At 37.2% G+C, this 21,245-nt stretch overlaps 1 protein-coding gene across 6 annotated transcripts in view; it reads right to left on the bottom strand.

Annotated features, from left to right (window-relative positions):
* Positions 1-21,245, bottom strand: part of LOC123306481 (protein MTSS 2) — a 91,580-nt gene that overhangs the window by 67,816 nt on the left and 2,519 nt on the right. For all 6 annotated transcript variants that reach the window (XM_044888508.1, XM_044888507.1, XM_044888511.1 and 3 more), the window contains exons 2-3: positions 8,399-8,460; positions 5,510-5,583 (exon numbers count right to left, since the gene is read on the bottom strand). In XM_044888508.1, coding sequence (XP_044744443.1) covers positions 5,510-5,583; positions 8,399-8,460 — 136 coding nt within the window. The remainder of the gene's footprint in view (positions 1-5,509; positions 5,584-8,398; positions 8,461-21,245) is intronic.

The raw sequence follows: 21,245 nt of genomic DNA, 5'->3' as shown, positions 1-21,245 counted from the left end.
GTGGCATACCTTGGATAAAACTTAACGGCTTATGAGTAATTTGGATTCTCCTGAAAAAAATGGGGTGAAAACGGTCAAACTTCATTTAATTTTTTCACTGGGGAGATTTTTTCGAAGAAAACTTTACCATTTTAAATTATGCCATTAGCTAGTATTATTATAAAACTGTTCACTTTTTGGGCCCAAAACGTACAGGGTGTTCCTGAGAAGATCATCGAGTTGGACGAATCGAATTCAAGATTTTTAAATTTCAACTTATATTTTCTATTATTTCAGTCGAATTTACGTGAAAAAGGGGAAGGTTACCTAAATAAACCCCTTTACTTAAAGTCAAAACTTTCAGAGTATTTTTTTTCGAAGAAAACTTGAAAGAAAGGAAAAGAGCCACACTACCAATGTAGTACTGTGACTTAAGGGACTTCATGTAATGAACTGTTGGAATTGTTAAAAATTCATAATTTTCTCTGAATTCAAGTTATAAGGTTTATTCTGATAACCCCTTCCTCCCTTACCTAGAATCGACTGAAATAATGAAAAATATAGGTTTTAATTTGAAAGTCTTGAGTTTTGATTAATTCAATTTGTCCAATTTGATCTTCTCATAAACACCCTGTACATGTCAGGTGCAAACTGCAAACATTATTAGACATAATAGAAAAGTTGAAAATGGTGAAGATTTTTTGCAAAAAACCTCATCAACAGAAACATTCCAAAAAGTGGGAACTCCCATTACTCCCATTTTTTTCATAGAACTCCAATACCTCATAAACCGATGAGTTTTTACCCAGGGTATGTCATACTCTTGTATGAAATTGCAGTCAAATCAGTTATCTAACGATGCAAAGATATACTGGGTGTGCCATTTGAAATATGAAAGTTAGCAGGTTGTTTCCGGTATAGTCAGAAATCTGAAAATATTTCAGGAAGAAAATAGAGAATCGTATAGCATACGATTCTCCATAAACGTCTGATGGACGTTCGAGGTGAACGAGCCTGTATAAATGCCTAAATTTCGCCCCAAAACTTTCCCAGCAATTTCCCCGTTCGGCATAATGTAATTTCCCATATCGGGACCGCAAATATTTACTTTATCGACCGGACGACGTCCAGAAATGTGCAGCCAGATCGCCCGCGGCCCATCGATTGACCCACATTCCACGCGCTAGCGTCGCGACGCCACCCAGTGGTTCCGTCGAGAGGACGTTGCACCATCGGGGTCGGCCGTGCTCGTGCGGGATCTCCCGCTGTTCCCTTTCGGTCGACGCTTGTTTTTCGGTCATGGGATTAATCCAGAAGGCCGTAGTGTTCGTCAGCTGTTCTGGGGATTAATCGATAGGCACGAAGTGAGGGCTTAACTAAATTAATTTTTAATTAATCCTGGTGGTTTAGACGGAAACTGGAAGGAATTGTTGAGAGCGGGGTCCTTGAGGATTTCTGGGATTTACCACTTCGAGAAAGAGTGGAAGACCTTCGCAGAAAAGACCAAAATTACTCTATTGAATACTTTATAGAGGTACACATCTTATCGTTTGCGGGGAATAGGGAATACTCCTTCTGACGAATTTTTCATGAAGTATCTTTGAAACGTCACACTTTGAAATAACCATTTCAACCGTTTCCCGAAAAAAAGTTATTTTAAGCACTTAAAAATTAAAAATAAAAATGGGTATTTAGACCGTATTTAAACCGCTTTGTGAGAATTGTATAAGCTGGCAACATCGACTGAAATATGCCTTGATAATAAAGGACAACAAATGCATTATCTTGATGAGATAGACAAAGATGGCTGTCTATGAAGTCTGCGACGAACGAGGAAGGTCGTAAAATTTTATGGGATTTTTATGGCCGGTTGCAGTTGAAGCTCGCCAGTAACTACGCGCCTGTAGATCAACAGCTGTTATTTTATAAAGAAGCTGATCGGACATTGTTCTTTTCATTGTCTTGTATGCGCTGTTGCCAAATCTTAAACTCCGCTCAAAGCGATTTAAATTTTGAAACCCCATATTTGAAGGATGATTCTGAATAGTTTCCGCGGGGAATTTGAAAAAATCGTGAATTAAACTCATACTTATTCAGTTTAAACTGAATAATTATGAGTTTCATTGATGAATTTTCCAAATGCACCGCGGAAACTATTCAGAATCATTCTTCAAATATAAGGTTTTGAAATTTAAATCGCTTCGTTTCTAGTTTACGATTTGGCAACAGCGCCTACTAGAAAATAAAAAGAAAGAACAATGGCTTATTTATAAAATAACAGGGGTTGATGTACAGCCATCATAAAGCACGTACTCACTGGCGAGCCTCAACAGCGAACGGCCAAAAAAATCCCATAAAATTTTACGACCTTCCTCGTTCGTCGCAGACTTCATACCCAGCCATCTTTGTCTATCTCATCAAGATAGTGTATTTGTTATCCTTTATTATCAACGCATATTTCAGTCGATGTTGCCAACTTGTGCAATAAAAACGAAACGCTTTAAATTATAAATATCCGATTCTTGACCTCCAAACGTGTTCATTTATGAGAAATCAAATGTTTACTCTCTTATATCTGACTGGATTCTCTTGCTCCTCGTTTGATGACTTTTTTCAGTTCTAGGCAAGTATTTCTCGTTTGGCTCGTTATTGTTTTACGTTCTTACAATCAACTCTGATTCAAAATTTGAGAATTTGTTTTGCTATAATGCTCAGTTAACGTAACTTAGTACGGATGAAGCTAATGGGGCTATTGTGAAAGCGTAGTTTCCCAGCTCCTTCATCGATATCGGGAAACTGGAAACGTGATCGAGACATGGACGCCTAAGATCTACCGCTCCTGCACAAGATCGGTTTCTGACTGTGTTTAACCGCAACAGCGGCTTCAGAACGCTTTTGGTGTTTCGGTTTCGACTGAAACAGTTTGTCGAAGGATTCCACAAACTTAAGATCAACGACTTCGACTGGAATGGACCAATGAGTACGTGAATTCTGTAGCCAGACATTAATCCCATTGAACACGCTTGGGATCAGCTACAAAGACGTTTGGATTCTCATCAATCACCTCCACATACACTTCAAGAACTCAGACGGCTTTTACATCAACTCTAGAGAGAAATGGATCAAAGCTACTTCATCGATATGATCGAAAGTATGCAAATGTGTTGTCAGGCAGATCAAGTGATTTCGGATTGTTTGAGGAGTTTATACCACGGGACATTCTCGTCATCTGTATTAGCCTTAAGGGGGTAAAGACTACCAGAATGTGGGGTGTTGCCAGAGCACTTGAACGATCAGTAGAAGTTGCGGAATTTACATTATTTTCGTCGAAAAGTTGGAACAACTTTACGAAAGTCTTTTTTCAATTTCACCAGGTTTCGAATTCTAATCAATGACGACACTTTACGAGAAATTTTTCTAGGTGAAAATTCATTGAACCAAGCATTTCACCTCGGAAAGTGAATAACATGAATGAAAATTTGTTCTTCAATAAAAAAAAATCTATTTTCTGTGACGTTTTGGCGAATAAAACTATTTGTCTTTCCGAAATGAAGAACTGTTCGAATTCAATTAAAATGAAAATATACCATATAAAAACCATATAAGTTAGTGGTTTCTGACCTAAGATAAACCTTTTCGCTTTTTGAACTGACTACTGAAACGGTCTAGACCCCTCTTAAGTATGGGGTATAATACCAACAGACAATTTCATACCCAATTTGAGGCTTACTTCAATTTCTCCTTTAGTAGTGCTAAAATAATGATTTTTATATTTTAGCAATGAATTTTCTAAGAAGTTCTATTTCTGACCTCTTTAGTCAGCTAGCAACTTGAAAGCTATCGCTTAACGTGCAACAAAAAGTTATAAATGTGGAAAATACCCAGATTTTCTCCTACGATCTGTCAGCAGATTGTTGGACGTATAAATAACAGATTTTCTTCGATTTATCGTTCATTCTCAATTCCAACGAGAATGTCGAACAACTCCAACGAACTCATATATCAACTACCGAAGACAGCTGCGTCAGTTTCGTATGTGGGGAGACTGGTACTCGGTAGATAGCAGGAATTTCTTCCTGATAAGAAAGATTTTCCACTAACAACTGGGAAGAGATAAGAAAATGTTCTTATCGTCCATTATCGCCAGGAGGTAATGGCCTCATATTACGTTATATCACGATAAAAACAATCCTAATTGCCTCGATCTGACGATTAGTCAGAACTGTTTAATTTTCTCATTAGATCCAAAAACGTTTCCATTTTAAGAGCAACATCTAATATACATGGTGTGGCGATATGAATGCATAATAATATGGTAGATGCGGGAAGAGAACCTGTTTAGTAAAAGTTATTCGGTTTTCGGGATATTTGAGAATTTGGAAAAATAAAAAAAATTACACTAGCTCTTTTTGGTGGCAAGATTCAAAATGAAGGAATTTTTCAATCTGTTTTCTGGATAGTATTCCTGGATGGACACAATATCGAATGTATTTATGATTTTTGGGGAGAATGCATAGTTTTTTTTTTAAATACATATCTATTTCAAATTTCCTGTTTTGCTTTTTTCAAGTTTAACTTAAAAAAACGGTCACCTGAAGGCCAAATTAAGATGATACATGCTTGTTTCGTTGAGATTCCGAAATGATATAACTAAGTGTTTTTCCAGCATTTAATAGTAACTAAATTCCTATTGCAACAAATAAGTCAAGGACTAGTTTGATTGAACCTTTTGAAAATTTCAAGCAACAGTAATGTAACATGCAAGCAGACTAAACCAATCGTAATAATGAAGTGAATTTTAGCACTTTTGTAACTAGGAAAGAAAACTAAAAATAAAGTACAATTTCATTACTTGCAATCGATTTGAAAATATTAATTTCATAACTCTAGGGTTCAATAATAAAAGAGAACGAGAGAAAATAACAATTTTGAATTTGGTATCGCTTTCTTAAATTGAATTTCACAAAAGGTGTTAAATTAGGCCTTGACTCACTGTAATAAGACTTTATCTGTCGGAAATACAGTGAGTTATACCATTTCGGAATCTCAATGAAACAGGCATCTTTTCCCTTAATTTACCACTCAGATAATCCATATTTTTTCTCACCACGTTAGGTTACATTCAGAAAAAAAGAAGCAGGACAGGACATTGGAGTTAGATCTTTGTTTGTTGGCCATGGTAGAAAATACATGAAATTGGAATTTAAGAAATTTGTATGTTTGCTTCTTGGAAAAATGAGCCCCATCAACGAGAACCATGTTTGTATATGACACACTCAACAAAACCTTGAGGCTCGTTGATGAATAACTCAATCGCTTCATGCCCAAGTGTTCCAGCAAAAAGGCCCATAAAACGATAATATGCAATCTGTCAGGACGTTCGAGAGCAAACGCCTTGAGCTCCAGAGCAAAGATTTTTCACGGGCTCGATCTCAAAGTTATGAGAGTCGAGTCGTCGGTATAACACCACTGCAAGCGAAGGAGGGCTGGAGGGTTGAATTGATTAACGTCGGCTAATAAATCTACTTACCCCTTGCGTTCGTAGCCGAATCTGCGATCTTCTGGAACGCCTCCAAGTAGGCTGTGACTGCCAAGATAGTTGCCCTACAAACAGAGAACAGGTTCAGTTGGTGGAATGGGCGAACGAAGTGGGAATTTTCATGGAAGCGGAGAGGTTTGTTATTATTCTACCCTTAAATGTGTCATCATCGATCGTTTCATCAGTTCGTAAAAATGTGAATTCGTATTGAAATTTCGTTCAAATAGATCAATTTCAGACATGAAATATTTAAGAAGAAACCAAAATATTTATATTATATTCTAGAGGGTGTTAATTAAATGAATAGTTGCAACAATATTTGATGGGTGATTCCTTGTCAAAAAACACTGTCAGTCTTTCATATACATTTTTTTAGAAACTCTTGCTTAAATACAGCCCCCTAAAGATGGCACCCTGTATATTTTCCTTTTCAATAAATTTTTACTGAATATAATATGGGTTATTTATATTTTTTCGAGATACTAATACTGACATCAACTGCATTCCTTTATCTTCTTTTGTTTTCGAGTTATAGGAAAAAAGTGAAATTTGGTCGATTTCAAGTTTGGTCATTACAAGGATATATTTAATAATTCTTAGCCTACTATAAAACCAAACAAAATTTCAATGTCAAAATATTTTATTACTCAACATATTCTTCTCTTAACTGGATACATTTATTACAGCGAACCTGCAACGTCTCTAGACCTTTAAAAAAAATGTTTCTGCTTGCTCTGCAAACCAGACCTCCACAGTTTTCATTACCTCCTCGTTGGAAGAAATTTTACGATATTTCAAACTTTTTTTCAATTGAGGAAAAAGATGATAGTCGGATGGAGCAAAATCTGCTGAATGAGGGAGGTGTTCTAGTAATTCAAACCCTAAATCACGAATTTTCTGCATGGCAACATGAGATTTGTGTGCAGGGACGTTGTCCTGCAAACACAAAACACTTTGGATAGCTTTCCGGATCTTATCTCTTTAATTTTCTTCCCGTAGAGTGGTCAGTAATGTCGAATAGTAATCTCCGGTTATTGTTCTACCCTTATCCAAAAAAAATCAATCATGATTACTCCATGGCAATCCCAAAAAACTGAAGCAAGAACTTTTCCAGCAGATTTTTGGACATGAAACTTCTTAGGACTTGGAGAACCAGAGTGTCGGCATTCCATCTATTGATGCTTTCTTACTCGATCGTACAAATGTACCCAAGTCTCATCCATAGTAACAGTTCGGTTAAAGAAGTCTATATCGTTTTCAAATCGAGCACAGATCGCACCCGATGCTTCTACTTTTGTACGCTTTTGGTCAACATTCAAACATTTGGGGATACATTTTGCAGCCATTTGTCTTATGTCCAAATTGACGTGAAATATATGATGAACGCGTTCGTATGAAATATTCAGTGCTTCAGATATCCGTTTTAGCCGAATTCGACGGTCTGATACATTCGTGTCATGAACTGCATCTATATTTTCGGGGACTGACACAGAAACTGGCCTTCCCGATCGATCATCATCTTCAATGGAAAATTTACCTCTTTTGAAGCTTGCAGTCCAATTTTTTGCGGTCGCATACGAAGGACATTGATCACCAATGGTATTAAGCATATCTTCGTAAATCTGCTTACCTCCTAACCCTTTTAAATACAGGTACTTGATGATGGCTCGATACTCCAATTTTTCGATTTTCACAATTTCGGTGGACATCTTTCTTTTAATTTATTGCGTAACTTTGGTTTACTTTTTTGACCTCAAACTTCACACTGACACTTCTAATGAGTTATGGTCCGTTGCTATGGTAACGCAATATTTTTTTATGCATGGAACTGGTCTAGGCTAACTAGGTATCAATACATCCCCTTATCTCCGTTTCTGTTTGTGCTAGAATGTTGAAATGAAAACATTATGAAGACACTTTTTTGATAGAAATCCAGTGGCGTCATTTTTCATGAGAAAAACACTTCACTTTATGTTATAGCTCAGCCAATAAACCTGTTGGGAAAAATCATAGTAAGCCACTGGATTGCTGTCAAAAAGTATCTGCATAATGTTTTCATTTCAACATCCTAGCACAAACAGAAACGGAGATAATGACCAAAGTTGAAATCACCCAAATTTCAATTTTGGCCTATAACTCGAAAACAAAAGAAGATGCAGGAATGCAGTTGATGGCTTCATTAGTTTTTCGAAAAAAGACGACCGTAATATGCCATTCATTTTCTTTTATCTCGTTGGGATGAAAAGTTCTAGTTCAGGTATCACCAATTCTGCCCACCCTGTACAATATCCTCAAAAAAATCAAACCATCATCATCCCAACTCCGAAGGGATTAGAGAAAGATAAAAATTTTACTTGAAATAAACTTCATATTTTAATTAGAGCCATCAATTCCTAAGTTAAGACCCTGACTTTTTAATCACTCTTTCGCAAAATATTCAATCGCTATTTATCCTATCGCAAACTTTTCGAAACGTTCGCTGAAATCTGCCTAGTGTACGTCCTCAGGGCAGAAAAATCCAAAATCCGTTACTTGTCTGGGGACACCCGAAAATAATCGTTTCTCGTGGCCACGAAGGAACCACTAACCTCGATTCCGGGAACCACCAACAAGGCATACATTCCGAGCACGTACGTACCTACAACATACGAGCGAAATATTATACAGAGTGACCGCTCGAACCCGAATTAACGTTATCTTCGCCTTCTTTACGGGTTCATTAAGGCACTGCGAACGATTTCATTTCCTGCATCTGCGAGCAGTTCTTTGATCGACGAGATTGGTCGAGGTCGTTAAAAGGCTGTTACAATTCGCGAAAAGTAACGGTACTGTCAGATCGACGCGGTATAGGCCGATTCGAAAGGATGTTCGTACACTTACTTGAGCGAAGAATGCAATTTTGTGGCTTTGGCTATCAGGTCTTCCCATAACGGCATCCCATTCTGAAACAAATAAATATCGATGAATTATTTGTGGAATAATAGTCATCTGTGGAATAATAGTCATGATTCGATCACGTCAGGGGAAAATTATAGACAAGCTGTAGACGGTTTTAGTATTATGTAAACTGATGTCTGCCATTGAGACTTGTAGTTGGGGAGCCCAAGAGGGAAATTCAGGATTTACTCGAGCGTGTCAGATTAATATTAACAGAGGTACCTTGGAGGCTGTGGAGTATCTCTACCAAAAATTAGACCTGTATATAGGGGGAATGGGGAATTCTCCTCAATTTGGGTTATCACTGCATATGAAAGTTTAAACCGAATAATTATGAGTTTCATTCATGACTTTTTCGAATTCACCACGGAAAGTATTCAAAATCAATCTTCAAATATGGGGATTTAATATTTAAATCGCTTTGTTTCAAGTTAACGACTTGGCAACAGCGCTTACTAAAAAATAAAAAAACAATGTCCGATCAGCTTGTTTATAAAATAACTTTTTATTTACAGCCATCATAAGGAGCGTACTTACTGGCGAGACTCAACAGCAACCGGCCATAAAAATCCCATAAAATTTTACGACCTTCCTCGTTCCTCGGAGACTTCATAGACAACCATCTTTGTCTATCTCATCAAGATAGTGTATTTGTTGTCCTTTATTATCAACGCATATTTCAGTCGACGTTGCCAGCTTGTGCAATTGACACAAAACGCTTTGAATTTTAAATACCCATTTTTATGTACTTGAAATATTTTTTTTGGGAAACGGTTGAAATGGTTATTTCAAAATGTGACGTTTCAAAGATATTTCATAAAAAATACATCATTTTCGTCAGAAGTAGTATTACCTATTGTCTAGGACAGTACTCGAGCATGTCAGATTAAGAGATATGTGGTTAATTACATGTTGAAAAGTACATATTTTCTCAATCTGACAATTTAAGCGTGACGAAAATGGGAAGGGCGCCAAACTTGCGAAAAAAAAGGTAACGTGTACATTCTCGAGCGCGATGGTTTTTTTCTTGTTTTGAAGCTGAAGTGATTCAAGAATAACGGAAAAAATATAATCTGGCAGTTTCAGCAAGCCGAAACTATAAAAATTGGCCATAAGGGTCACAAAAATAAGTTTTTTTGAATTATCTGCTCTCCTGGTCTTCAAATTGTTTTCACATTCATTATAGAAGTTGTCGAGCATAACTTTTTCTACAAATTTTGTCTGAAGCAATTTTTTCTACTTTGAACGTTTTCGAGATATATGGCGATGAAAGTACATTAAACTGGGTTTCTACATTGACCTTGGCCTTTCGCATGTGAGGCTAAGCTCCTCGCCCTTATCGCCCTGTGACTCGAAAACGGTAAAAAGTATGTAAAATTGCTTCAGACAAAAGTTGTATAGTATTTTATTATCTACAACTTTCATCATGAATAAAGAACCAATTAGACGTACAGGAAGGGAGATGTTGAGTTGATTAGTGTCAGATGAATGGGTCAACACATCTGCAACAACGAGATTAACTATCTGTATAAAAATCTGACACGCTCGAGTATGTAGAAGTCACGATTTTTCATGCATTTTTAAAGGACCGATGTGACCTTGTGTCACGTCTGAATTGTCAGTAGTCTCTCGAAAAGTAGCTTCCTTTGGGTCCACCTAACATATCCTCCAAAAATCTGACACCCTCGAAAATTTTTTTATCATTTTCAACTCTTCCGTACGGCCAGCCCCACCACGAAAACTGTCAGATTAACATGAATTCATTATCAGAGACACGTAGGGCATATACAGTATCTTAATCTGACACGCTCGAGTATGTACACCTGACGATTCTTTTTTACATCTTTGAGAATCTGCAGACGCTTTCCCCACCGCTGAAAGTGCATACATCATAGAACATTTTTTTTTCTACCAACTAATCTTCGGAATCCACTAGGTCCCCACCACGCTCGAGTAAATCCCTATTTAGCATCGTCGGCTCCCCAACTATTGATATTTAGAGTTGCAAAAACATTGTAAATGACCTCAGAAAGTGACACTTCATTAACGACAGTTTATCCATTCGTTAAAGTTTTTGAATTAGTAACTAATGATGGCTATCGAAAGAGCTCAGAGACCGGGCTTTAGTACTGTTATTTTAAACAATTAGACAAGGTATCGACTGAAACACAATCGAATTGTGCATCGCTGATCAGTGACAGGTAATTGAACTCGCCACACGTATTGAATTTTTCACGTCATCGCCAACCACATCTGCAAGGCGCTGATCGAACAACTTGCAGACATGGCCAATAACATATGCAAGACGTGCCGAAATATGGCCTTCTTGACAGAGACTAGACAGCAAACACCGATCTATCATTCCGTTCGTTTTGAAGTGAGAGTTGAGTTTGTTGAAAATTACACGCCGAGAAATGAACCGTTGGAAACGGTAAACGGATCGCAGCCGTTCAAAATTAGCAATTCGAACTTTTTTGCGAACGGATCATTTCAGTGTTTTCGCAAACACAGGATCCTCGGTTACTGGCATCCTTCTAAATCGGTAGGAAGATCACTAAATCATAGCAAAATGAATAAACCTCACCGACATAATGGGCTTTACAGATTCCATTTTATAAACAGATTTTTTGTATAGCTACATGTGTCTTAGTCATAATTTGAAAAAAATCCAACCGCAGAATTGATTGTGTTGGACCTCCAAGATGTCTTATGCACTCAGAAACACAATGACATCGACAGCTGGGTGATGGTATATTGAGCTAATTCGACATATGAAGATGCTATTGTGAAAGTAGAACACGTGTAGTGGTTAAATAACTAATTCTAGTGAAAATAATGTTATCCAGATTCTACTTTAATCATAGAGTTTCGTCAAGTATCGGCCACATCATTTTAATGGTCAATTGGCATTGTCGTTGACTTCAGCAATAACAAACCAAAGCGAAAATTTTATATGTATATTTTTTCTCAATTGATTCCAATCCAATTTGATTTATTCGGCTCTCACTTGATGGAAGTTCATTGTTGATGGGTAAAATACAAATATAAGTTTCTTATACAGGGTGAGTCTTTGACTCGTACAAATATTTTAACAGTAAACTTCTCTTGAGGTCAATAGAAACACTTTTTTTCTATATCATTTTTTCCGATTCGGCCCTGATAAAAAGATATAACCATTTTAAGTTTTCATAATGAGCTGTGCCACCTCTGTAAAAACAAATTACCTTCAGAATAACTAGCTAAATCTGTGACACTAAACAGATCTTATTCAGTCAAAGCACACAATTTTTCAAATCTCACAGATATTTTTTATTTTTAAACATCAAGTTACTCTCGAAAATGGTGCATAAACGAGAAAATATGAAGAATATTATTTTACAAAACGGTGAAATACTCATTACATAGCGTCCAACTCAGTTTTAAGAATTGGGGTTTTGAATTTTGGGTATTTTTATGGTACGTAATGGTTATAATGAGAAAACTGGTTTATCAACAGCCTGTATCTTTCAAACCGAGCCGATTCGCAAAGAATGGTATAATAAAAAGTGTTTCTTCTGACATAAAGAACCTACTGTTAAAATATTTGTACGAGTCAAACGCTCACCCTGTATATTTTATTCAAAATAAACACGTCTGTGACGTCAGTTCGTGCCACCAATTCAATCGAAGAGAATATAATCCAAACACATTGAAATAACCTGCTGAGACTCATTTCCATATTCCATTTCCTCTGTCGTCAAGTATATTAATATTAACAGCCTATTAGAGTAACTAATGGATTCGGCTTCTCTTCTTTTCGTTATTATTATTGATGTCGACAATTCACAATAATTTATAAATGTTCAATAGACCATATAAGTGCAAATACCTGCAGTGTGAATTATCGAACAACCATTTATTGGATACTGAAATTTCAGTTTACATTCATCCACCTGAAGATGCAATTGTGATAGCGAAACATGTGTCGTGGTATAAAAACTTATTTTTGTGAAAATCGTATAATCTGTTTTTAGTTAAATTCTGGATTTTCATCAAGTATCGGCCACATCAATTCAATATTTTCTTGTTGTTGAGATATAGCTTTGTCAAGAAGACAATGACGACAATGGCATGTTGTTCTTGTGGCGAGTATCTTCGAAAAATATTGAAAACCTTTGTCAAACCTCGTTAAAACTTCGTAGCTTCAGCACTCAGCCCAAAATGAAATTGTGCAACCAAGAGAAACTATATCGATCTCATATTGTATACCAGAAATGTTTAATGTGTCTTGGAAAAGTCAAATCAATCAATGAAGTATAATTGAGAGGTTTGAATTGATTTGTTCTGGTTAAAATTAACTTTTTTGGGAACCAGAAGTCCGAAAATATCTCAAGCTCGTTGATACCATCCAGATTGCAAGAGCTACGGTGAAACCATTCCACTTCTTACACTCATATTTAGAGATATTCCAATAAATCGGGGGACAGTTGTAGTGGAGAACAGGGTGAGAGATTCTATCAAAATTTACAGATAATCAGAAAGCGTTTTTAATGATACTCTGATGTGATGTTTGTTGGGGCTTGCAACTAGAGGTCCTTCATTCAAAGAGATCATTTCCTAGTTATGAATTCAATTTACCTACTTGAACATGTTATTAGCGATTTAATGTATCTTAAAGTCATAATTAATTACAGTTTTTCAAAAACTAAAACTGTTAGCATTAGTAGTAAAAAAACAAGGGGAAAAAACAGTGTTAATATAAATTATGATCCAGTGTAGACTAGTCGAAATTCTTCTTCCCGGGACCCTTTAATTCATAGAGGAACAGCATCCTCAATACCAGACATACTTTTCCAATTACTTAAACAAACATTAATCCCCTAATCACGCCCTTTCTCCAGCTCATTAATCACAGTCTCTTATTGTTTTCCCCTTGGGAACTCCAAGAAGGGTTGGGACATTCAAATGCGTGTGTGGCAAAAAAAAAATCCACTTCCACTTCCTCGTCTGAACAGTTACCTTCTGTTTTGTATCTCCAACAGAAATAGATCAATCTGGACATGTGCGTTGAGTGTGTGTAACTTAGAAGGTACGTGGTCGACATAACTCTTCCACTAAACTTAGCTACACTTCATTATTATGGAACACTGGCGTCTGTTTTCCAGTCGTGTTGTTGTCGAAAGACTAGCTTACCGGCTATAATATACCAAAGTACCTAAAAGACTGATGACACGTAATATTTCATTCAAGTTTTGGTTCCAGATGCACTTTATCAACTTATCTGCATCTGCAAGTACATCCACGGATGCTACAAATAAAGAATTTTAAAAATTTCCCATTTCGATCTATTTTCAAAAGATTGTTAATGGCCAAAACCGCATCCCTATATCTTCTTTTGTTTTCAAGTTATAAGTGGAAACTCATTTTTCGGCTCTTCGTACTGGCGCCTTTATTTCGTAAAGAATCAGTGATATCGAAAAACAAGTGTTACATCCTACAGAAACTTTTTCATTGTGAATGCAGTGGCGTAGTCAAAAGATTTTTTTCCGTCCACCACTTCAGTGATATAGAGATAACTTTTATTTTTTTAAATATAAACTCTATATTATTTTTACAAATACCAGTCCCATATTTTTTCCGATTCAGAATATATATTTTAAGTCGTATCTCTAATTGTTCTTTCAATAAAAAAACTCAAAAACTAGTTCGGTTAAGTTGGCAGGTCATTTTCATTGATAATATGATAATGAACCTCGTAATGAACTTTATACTCTTATGTTGTGTGAAGTTATGAGAGATTTTGGAGATCACTTTCATTCCGGAAATTCGAGAAGATGCTCGGGAAATGAAGAAATTATGAGAATTTCCATGACTACTTCATATTTACCAATTAACCCCTACTTGTAGTGGCACAGCCTTATTTGTGAAGGTATTTGAAAATGCTGTGGTACTGGTATTTAGATTCTCTACTAGTTGAAATGGTTTCGGAACATATTCAGTTGAATCCAGGTTTATAAAATTTCCTGAAAGTGATTCATTCCATATTGGAAAATTTTTCATCCTTCAAATATTCGGAATAAAAGTGATCTTCAAAGTCTCTCATATTAGTAATAATAATGAGGATTATTCTTTGAAACCTCCAAGGTTTTTACAATTTTTATATCTGAATAATAAGCCTAAGAAAATCCACTGAACGCAAAGCCTGTGTCATTTAATAACCTGACACAATTTAGGAGTATAAAGTTCAATATCAAATTATAAATATATAAAATCGAGGTCGGAAACGTGCCATTCATTTTTCCCTAGCTCTTCCAGTTACAGAGCTGCCATTCAATCCCATCGAATTTTGCCCACCCTGTGCACAAATGATCGCACACGTGAACAGAGATTCGGATACGTTAGACTCGATGTGGGAGGCATTGCCCAATACATCCGAATGCTTTCCAACGGTTCGACGGCGTTGGTATACCGCGGTTCATTGAAGGGATGTTTGTTTTGGTGTGCAAGAAATTGCAATGTTGTCAGTCGTAGATAATCATTTCTTGGAGCCTAAAGTATCACAGTACCTCATCCAACTTCAAATCTTTTCTAATCCCAAAGTTATTCGATAGAGTATGCATTCGAACTTTGGTCTGGGCCCTGCATAAAGGTCTGCAGACTAACGATGATCGTCCAAGAATGGTCGTGCAGAACTATTTGAGTGTATGGCTTAGGTCTGGTCAAATACAGGGCGTTGTATTGTAAGTGTCCATCAAACGTAACTAGGGGTCGACATAACAGGAATTCTTGTCTTGATAACAATTGTCTGGAGAAAAAGTGAAGAAATTAAAAAAAATCTTGTCTCGATGTTTTAGTGTCTTACGGTTACAGAGTTGCCATTCAATACCACCGAATTTTGCTACCCTGTAGATGAGAGTTTATGCTCTACGCCACAACGCCACAACCGCCAACTTCCACCTTCTACCATCCCACCCACCGACCGACTTCCCGTAGGACGAGAAGGACCGCTTTAGCCGGACGTAAATTTCGTCCGGACGTAATCGCCGCCGTATCCGTCGTGGGAGAAGAGCAAAAAGCACGTAGTTGGCGTGGCTATTATCGCGGTTCAACGGAAGCCCCAGGTGGGAGGTACCCACGCCGTACCTTTTCGGATGCTGCAGCAGCAGGGGCGATCCTAGGTCAAGGTACCGCTAAGCGTGTACGCGAAACGATTTCGCGTGCCAAACGGTGCTCGGCCGATCCGATCTGCCTCTCTGAGGATGACGAATCGATGCCGTTCTCCGACGACGTTGGCGTAGGTCTAGGATTACGTGTGGGTCGAATGAGATCTGGTCCGGGGACGACAGATGCGTATTTTTTTTCAAACCGAAATGGGAATTTGAGACGCTCTCGTTTCGTATCTGGACGCAGATAGGGATTATGCCATCTGCTAGAAAGAGCAGACTCATAAAGAACAGGGCAGCGCAATATTTCCGATTTCTACAAGATATACTGACAAAAAGTTACTCTGGAAGGACTAAAGTGTTCCCAAGTCGATGCTTAAGTTCTCTAGGGACCGAATTTGCGTCCACAGCTTGACCGTTTTGGGGATTGGTTTGGTTAGGTTAGGTTAGATTGCTTGATTGACTAATTTTTGGTGATTATATCACTCCAGCTAGCAGCCCCTCTAATCAGAATGACGGCCATCTGGGCACATTACAATGAGACTACATAGCCTCATTAAAATACGAGGCTGGGGTACATACGAGATACCCAATCTCGTATTTTTGTTTGTCGTTGAGTTCTTGGGGTCCCAAGGCTGGTTGACACGAGATCGTAAAGGAAATAAATAAGAAACTTCAATGAACTCATAAATAAATGGTTGCAAAACTTTTGATCAAAACAATCTCCGAAAAATGTTGTATAAAGTTGAGAGTTGCGCGTTCCACACGATTCAAAACCTTCCATAGAAATCACAAATCTACCTATCATGTTTACTTTCACGCTACTTTGCCACTGGAACTGTTCGTCAAAGGCCCAGTCTATGGCCTTATGGCTACAACGTTGCCCGTTGACCGTTTTTTAATTCTTTCGGTTAGAACACAGCCTCCAAACACTTGCAAAATGGCAAGCAAACTTCTCCGAGGTACTACAATATCTGCAAGCTCAATATGGGCTCGAGTACATGAGGCGAGTTTTCAAGCTGAAAATTGTACATACAAAACTTCATCCACCTCGGTACAACCGTTCGATCTTGACAATTTTTTTCTACTGAACCCATAATTTTAGGAGTTTTTCGGAGGACAACTTTCGACACGAGTATTTCTCAGAAAAATCATCGTAGATCTGAATATGATACACATTCTAAAAGAGCAAATCTTCTAGTAATAAATCTGGAAATTTTATCGAGCTCGATGCAACTGTTCGACCTTGACGAATTTTTAACTGACACCATCTTTTTGGGAATTTTTCGAGGGCCACCCATCTTCCAGAAAAATCGTTATAGAGCTCAGTGTGATATACGGGGTGTATTTGAAGGTGAAGGTTTTTTTTTCAACAGAAGGTAGAACTGGTAAAAATGCAGCGTATCACCAAAAATCCCCTAACAAAACTTTTAAAAAGAGAAAGTTGAAAAAAATTTTAAAATGACTACTGAGATAGATCCTCATACGACCCTAGACCGTTTGTTAGCTGAATAATCGCAAAGCAGTGGGAAAAAACGTATCTCCTGATTCGACCATGTGGATTCGTTTAGGAAATTGGCTCATTCGATATTTACGTGGTAATGAAAATCGAAACTTACGATGACCGAATTATTCTCATTATTTTATAGAAACTTACACGATTTTATGAAATGGCTCATTTCGATACCAACTGACAGAAGAGAATTAGGACACAAGTGTGAAAAATAGAATAATACTTCAAAATCTCACCAATAAAATTCATGAATTTTTTCACAATCTTCTTGTACGAACATTCCAACAATCGTCGTAAAAATGGGATGAAATGTGGAAACATCATAGCACTTTTTCAACAAAACTAACATAAGCACTTTCAAGAAACTACCTCGATTTTCTACATTTTTTTTTCACCCTAAATTGCACGATACAACAATTATGATTCTCTCAAAAGTGACCTGAAGCACCTAATCCGATGAACTTGGTAATGAACCATTCATTTTCCAGCCATACGTTTATGTTATGTTTCGTTTTTGCGATGCCGGAGTCACCTTCCACAGTCCCGTACTCGAAATTCATTAAAATTTTGTCGAATTTCTAGGGGTTGTATCTCAGCCATCTAGGATATTTTATATAGACAATTTTTGCTTAAACGACTTATTTTGATGAGTTCTTCCTCCTGTAAAAAAAGGCTAAACTTTGAAAACACCCTGTATATTGTAAAAGAGCAACTCTTCTCAAAATGAATCTATTAATTTCATTCATTTTTTTTTTGGGAACTTTTCGAACGTCAACTTTCAATACGCGTATCTCCCAGAAAAACCATCGTAGATCTAAATGTGATACATATTATAAAAGAGTAATTCTTCTAGTGGCAAATCTCGAAATTTCATCGAGCTGGGTGCAACCGTTCGGTCTTGACGAATTTTTAACTGACCCTAATATTTTTGGGAAATCTTTGATCACGCAATCAAAGTCTTGTCAAACCCATCGATATCTTACGGAGATTTTTATCGATATACTTCGGATATATGACATCCATCTAACTATCGATAGTTTCTTCAAAAAATGTTCTGATGTTCATCACATCAACATCGATTATATGTAGAGTAGTTCACACAATCTTTACCAATGAATCGACTGGCTGGCAACAGTGTGGCTGCCCCCTTACTAGGAAAATATTCAAATTTTCAATCGGCAATCGCACCATCCGATCGGGGACCCCTAATTACCCGTCTCTGAAGACCCCAACACAAGCACCCCATCCGCATACATTCCAAGGCTGAAAGAGTACCAGGGAGCGAATGCATTCAAGAAAAGCGAGATCTCGATGCCGTCAGCAAAGTAATTCGATAGAGGGAAGATGGGATATGAATTAGTCCCCAAAAGGTGGAGTGTTCACTTGGAGCAGTGGAGGACGAGTCGAGCCCTAATCAGGCAGATGGGGGATTTATGAATTGCCGGATGAGTTGACGATCTGTCGTGTTTTCGTGTGCGTAGGGCATCGGAGACAATCTCGGTTATGACGACTAACCATATGGGGCTTAATTAGTGGAAAATCGGGAAAGGAAATGGCTTATTTTACGAGAGGGGAAAAAGTCTTTCGAAGGATCCCATTTCTCGTCAATAAATGAACCTACAAGGTGTATCCTGGGAGTAACTGCACAATGCACCTACTCTTACCAGCTTCTACCATTTGAAGGTCTGTAATTTATTGTGAAGAATATTAAGCAACGATCCTGAGTCGGACCTGTCGTCTCATTTGCGCGTGAACTGGTCGCTAGCAGCATTTCAGAAGGTTCTGGAATACGGGATCTCAAAATCTCCGGAAAGAAGAATGAACAAAAAAATAACTTTTTTTAATTCATGTAAAATAAAGAAGATTGTACACATGCCAATCTCATGAAATAATTCAATGTTTCCTGTTTACTTATTTTAGCTTTCCTTTTCATATCGATGAAAACTTCGACACGAATTCATGGAATCTGGTACTTATCGATGCAGCCTCCAAAATGCCAAACAGTACCTTCCACGACCCACATTTTTATTCAGTCAGGGGTTTGTGCTTTCCCACGGTAGGGGTTGAATTTAGGGGATGAGAAGATTTGTTCCCCTGACCGTCTGTTCCGATATTCCTGAACAGTACTGTCAGTATTTCAGAAACGATGCCTATTGGCCCGGTCGTTCAAGTTCTATTGTTATTCGATTGCGGGCCAGTAAAACCAGCAATATCGGAACAGGCCCTGAATCTCAAAAGTATTCTTTCACATTTACTCATGATTTACTAGGATTTTTATTCTATTCAATATCAATTTGTCGATAAGTATAGTAGGTATGTCATTTTGACCGATTCATACTTTTTATGATATTGAAACTTATACATAGGTATTATTACTCTATTACATTGAAAACAGGACTACATCGAACAAAAAATAACATCATGATCGAGATCATGAAACACACCAGAAGCAACTCAGAAGCCAAGTGAACGAAAACAATTTGAGTTTGTTATCATGTCAGCATTTCTCCTGTTTTTCCTGCAAAATATTATTACCTACCTGTTCATTGTGACCATTGTGTGCACCTCGGTGTGCACCTATTTGCATACAAATGAAAAGAAAAGTTTTTCATGAATTTTCTCCAGATCGAAACTTCAATCAAAGCTATCACTGAGTTTGAAAGACCATCAAAAAGGACGAGTGTTACATGACAGCAGAAATGAAAGGGAACATTACATTTCATCATGGTTTATTATAGGATATCCAACATCTTTTTATATTTCTTCAGGGAAAACAATACCAAAGTGGTGTTGAACCGAATTGGTACTTGATGACATTGACGAATATGGTAGGTGATTAGGTGAATGGATCGTTATTTTTGCAATTCTTGACAGAGTTGCAAAACAATCGAAACGAATACAAGAAATGATACAACAAGGAATGGAATCGATGCAATACTTCTTTTAAGAATAAGCCTATTGCGAAATCTTCTTTGACAACCTTAAGGTATACATACAACAGCATGGACCTCCGAAAATTTGCACTTTTCAACCCAAAATTTTTAAAATCTCTTCTTCTTCAAAATGGTTCTGAAAATTGGGTCAAGTATCACATGAAAAATCCAAGTCCTACTCTTCATGAAGACTGCAAGAAGCACCCTGTATATAATAGCCAGAAAATAAATTATTATTACGCGACAAAAACGAAGGTAATCTGATTCTTCTTCCATCCAGCCGGAAATAGAAAGCCACCTAGACATCATGACTTCTAACATTGGCAAGGTTTCAAATATTCATTCATTATACCAATTTATAATGTGGGTCTGGGTCCGTATAGTTACGAGGAAATCTTTTATGTTCGATATCCTGTTTATTTATTCCAATGCTCGTTCCAATGTTTGATATACATTCTCATCAGTTTACTAATTACATTTACTAATTTAGCGGAATGATTTCTTCATCACAAAATAAAACTCCTCAGCTCATTTCAGGTTGGATTTTTGGATCCAGCAGATGAAAGCAGACTTCCAATTTTATGATCACTATAATTGGCCCAAAATTTTCATTTTAATCAGAAATTAAGAATTCATCTATCTCCACATCCCTTTTCTACAAATTTCAAGTGTACTTCTGGTGGAACTGTTTCAAAATAGGGCTATATATTATAATAATTGGGAAATGAGCAATGTCACTCTAAAAACTATGTAGGAATGTAGGTATTGCAGATGAGTCAAAAAAGAGCACAGTAAGCTCTCGAAATTCAGTAAAACAGCATCAATACAACAAAAGGCAAAACATTTTTGTTTTCTTCTGCTTTAATTCGAAGAGAGGAAATATGGAAATTGAATATTCCGAGGAATATTCAATGCGTGGTACACATTTGATGCTAGAACATCCATTTGATTTAAACTGAACGTTTTTTTCACTGCACCTCAAGAGTCAAACTCATTTGTCAATGGCATATACATAGTGCTCCAAAATTTCAAGTGTCTTCACTTCACCGTTATCTAGAAGGTTATCGCCACATGTCGCTTTTCTAACAGGGTTACTGTCTCAAGATCAATACACGGAATACTTGAATCAACAAGCACCAATAGATCAAGCCGTTTTTGTCGACATAATGACACAAAGAAGGACCAATGTGATTCTTCAAACA

Source organism: Coccinella septempunctata, chromosome 2, assembly GCF_907165205.1.
Source record: "Coccinella septempunctata chromosome 2, icCocSept1.1, whole genome shotgun sequence".
In the NCBI taxonomy this organism is placed as follows: Eukaryota; Metazoa; Arthropoda; class Insecta; order Coleoptera; family Coccinellidae; genus Coccinella; species Coccinella septempunctata.
Note: the sequence above shows the minus strand (reverse complement) of the source record. Positions and strands in the feature narration are given on the sequence as shown.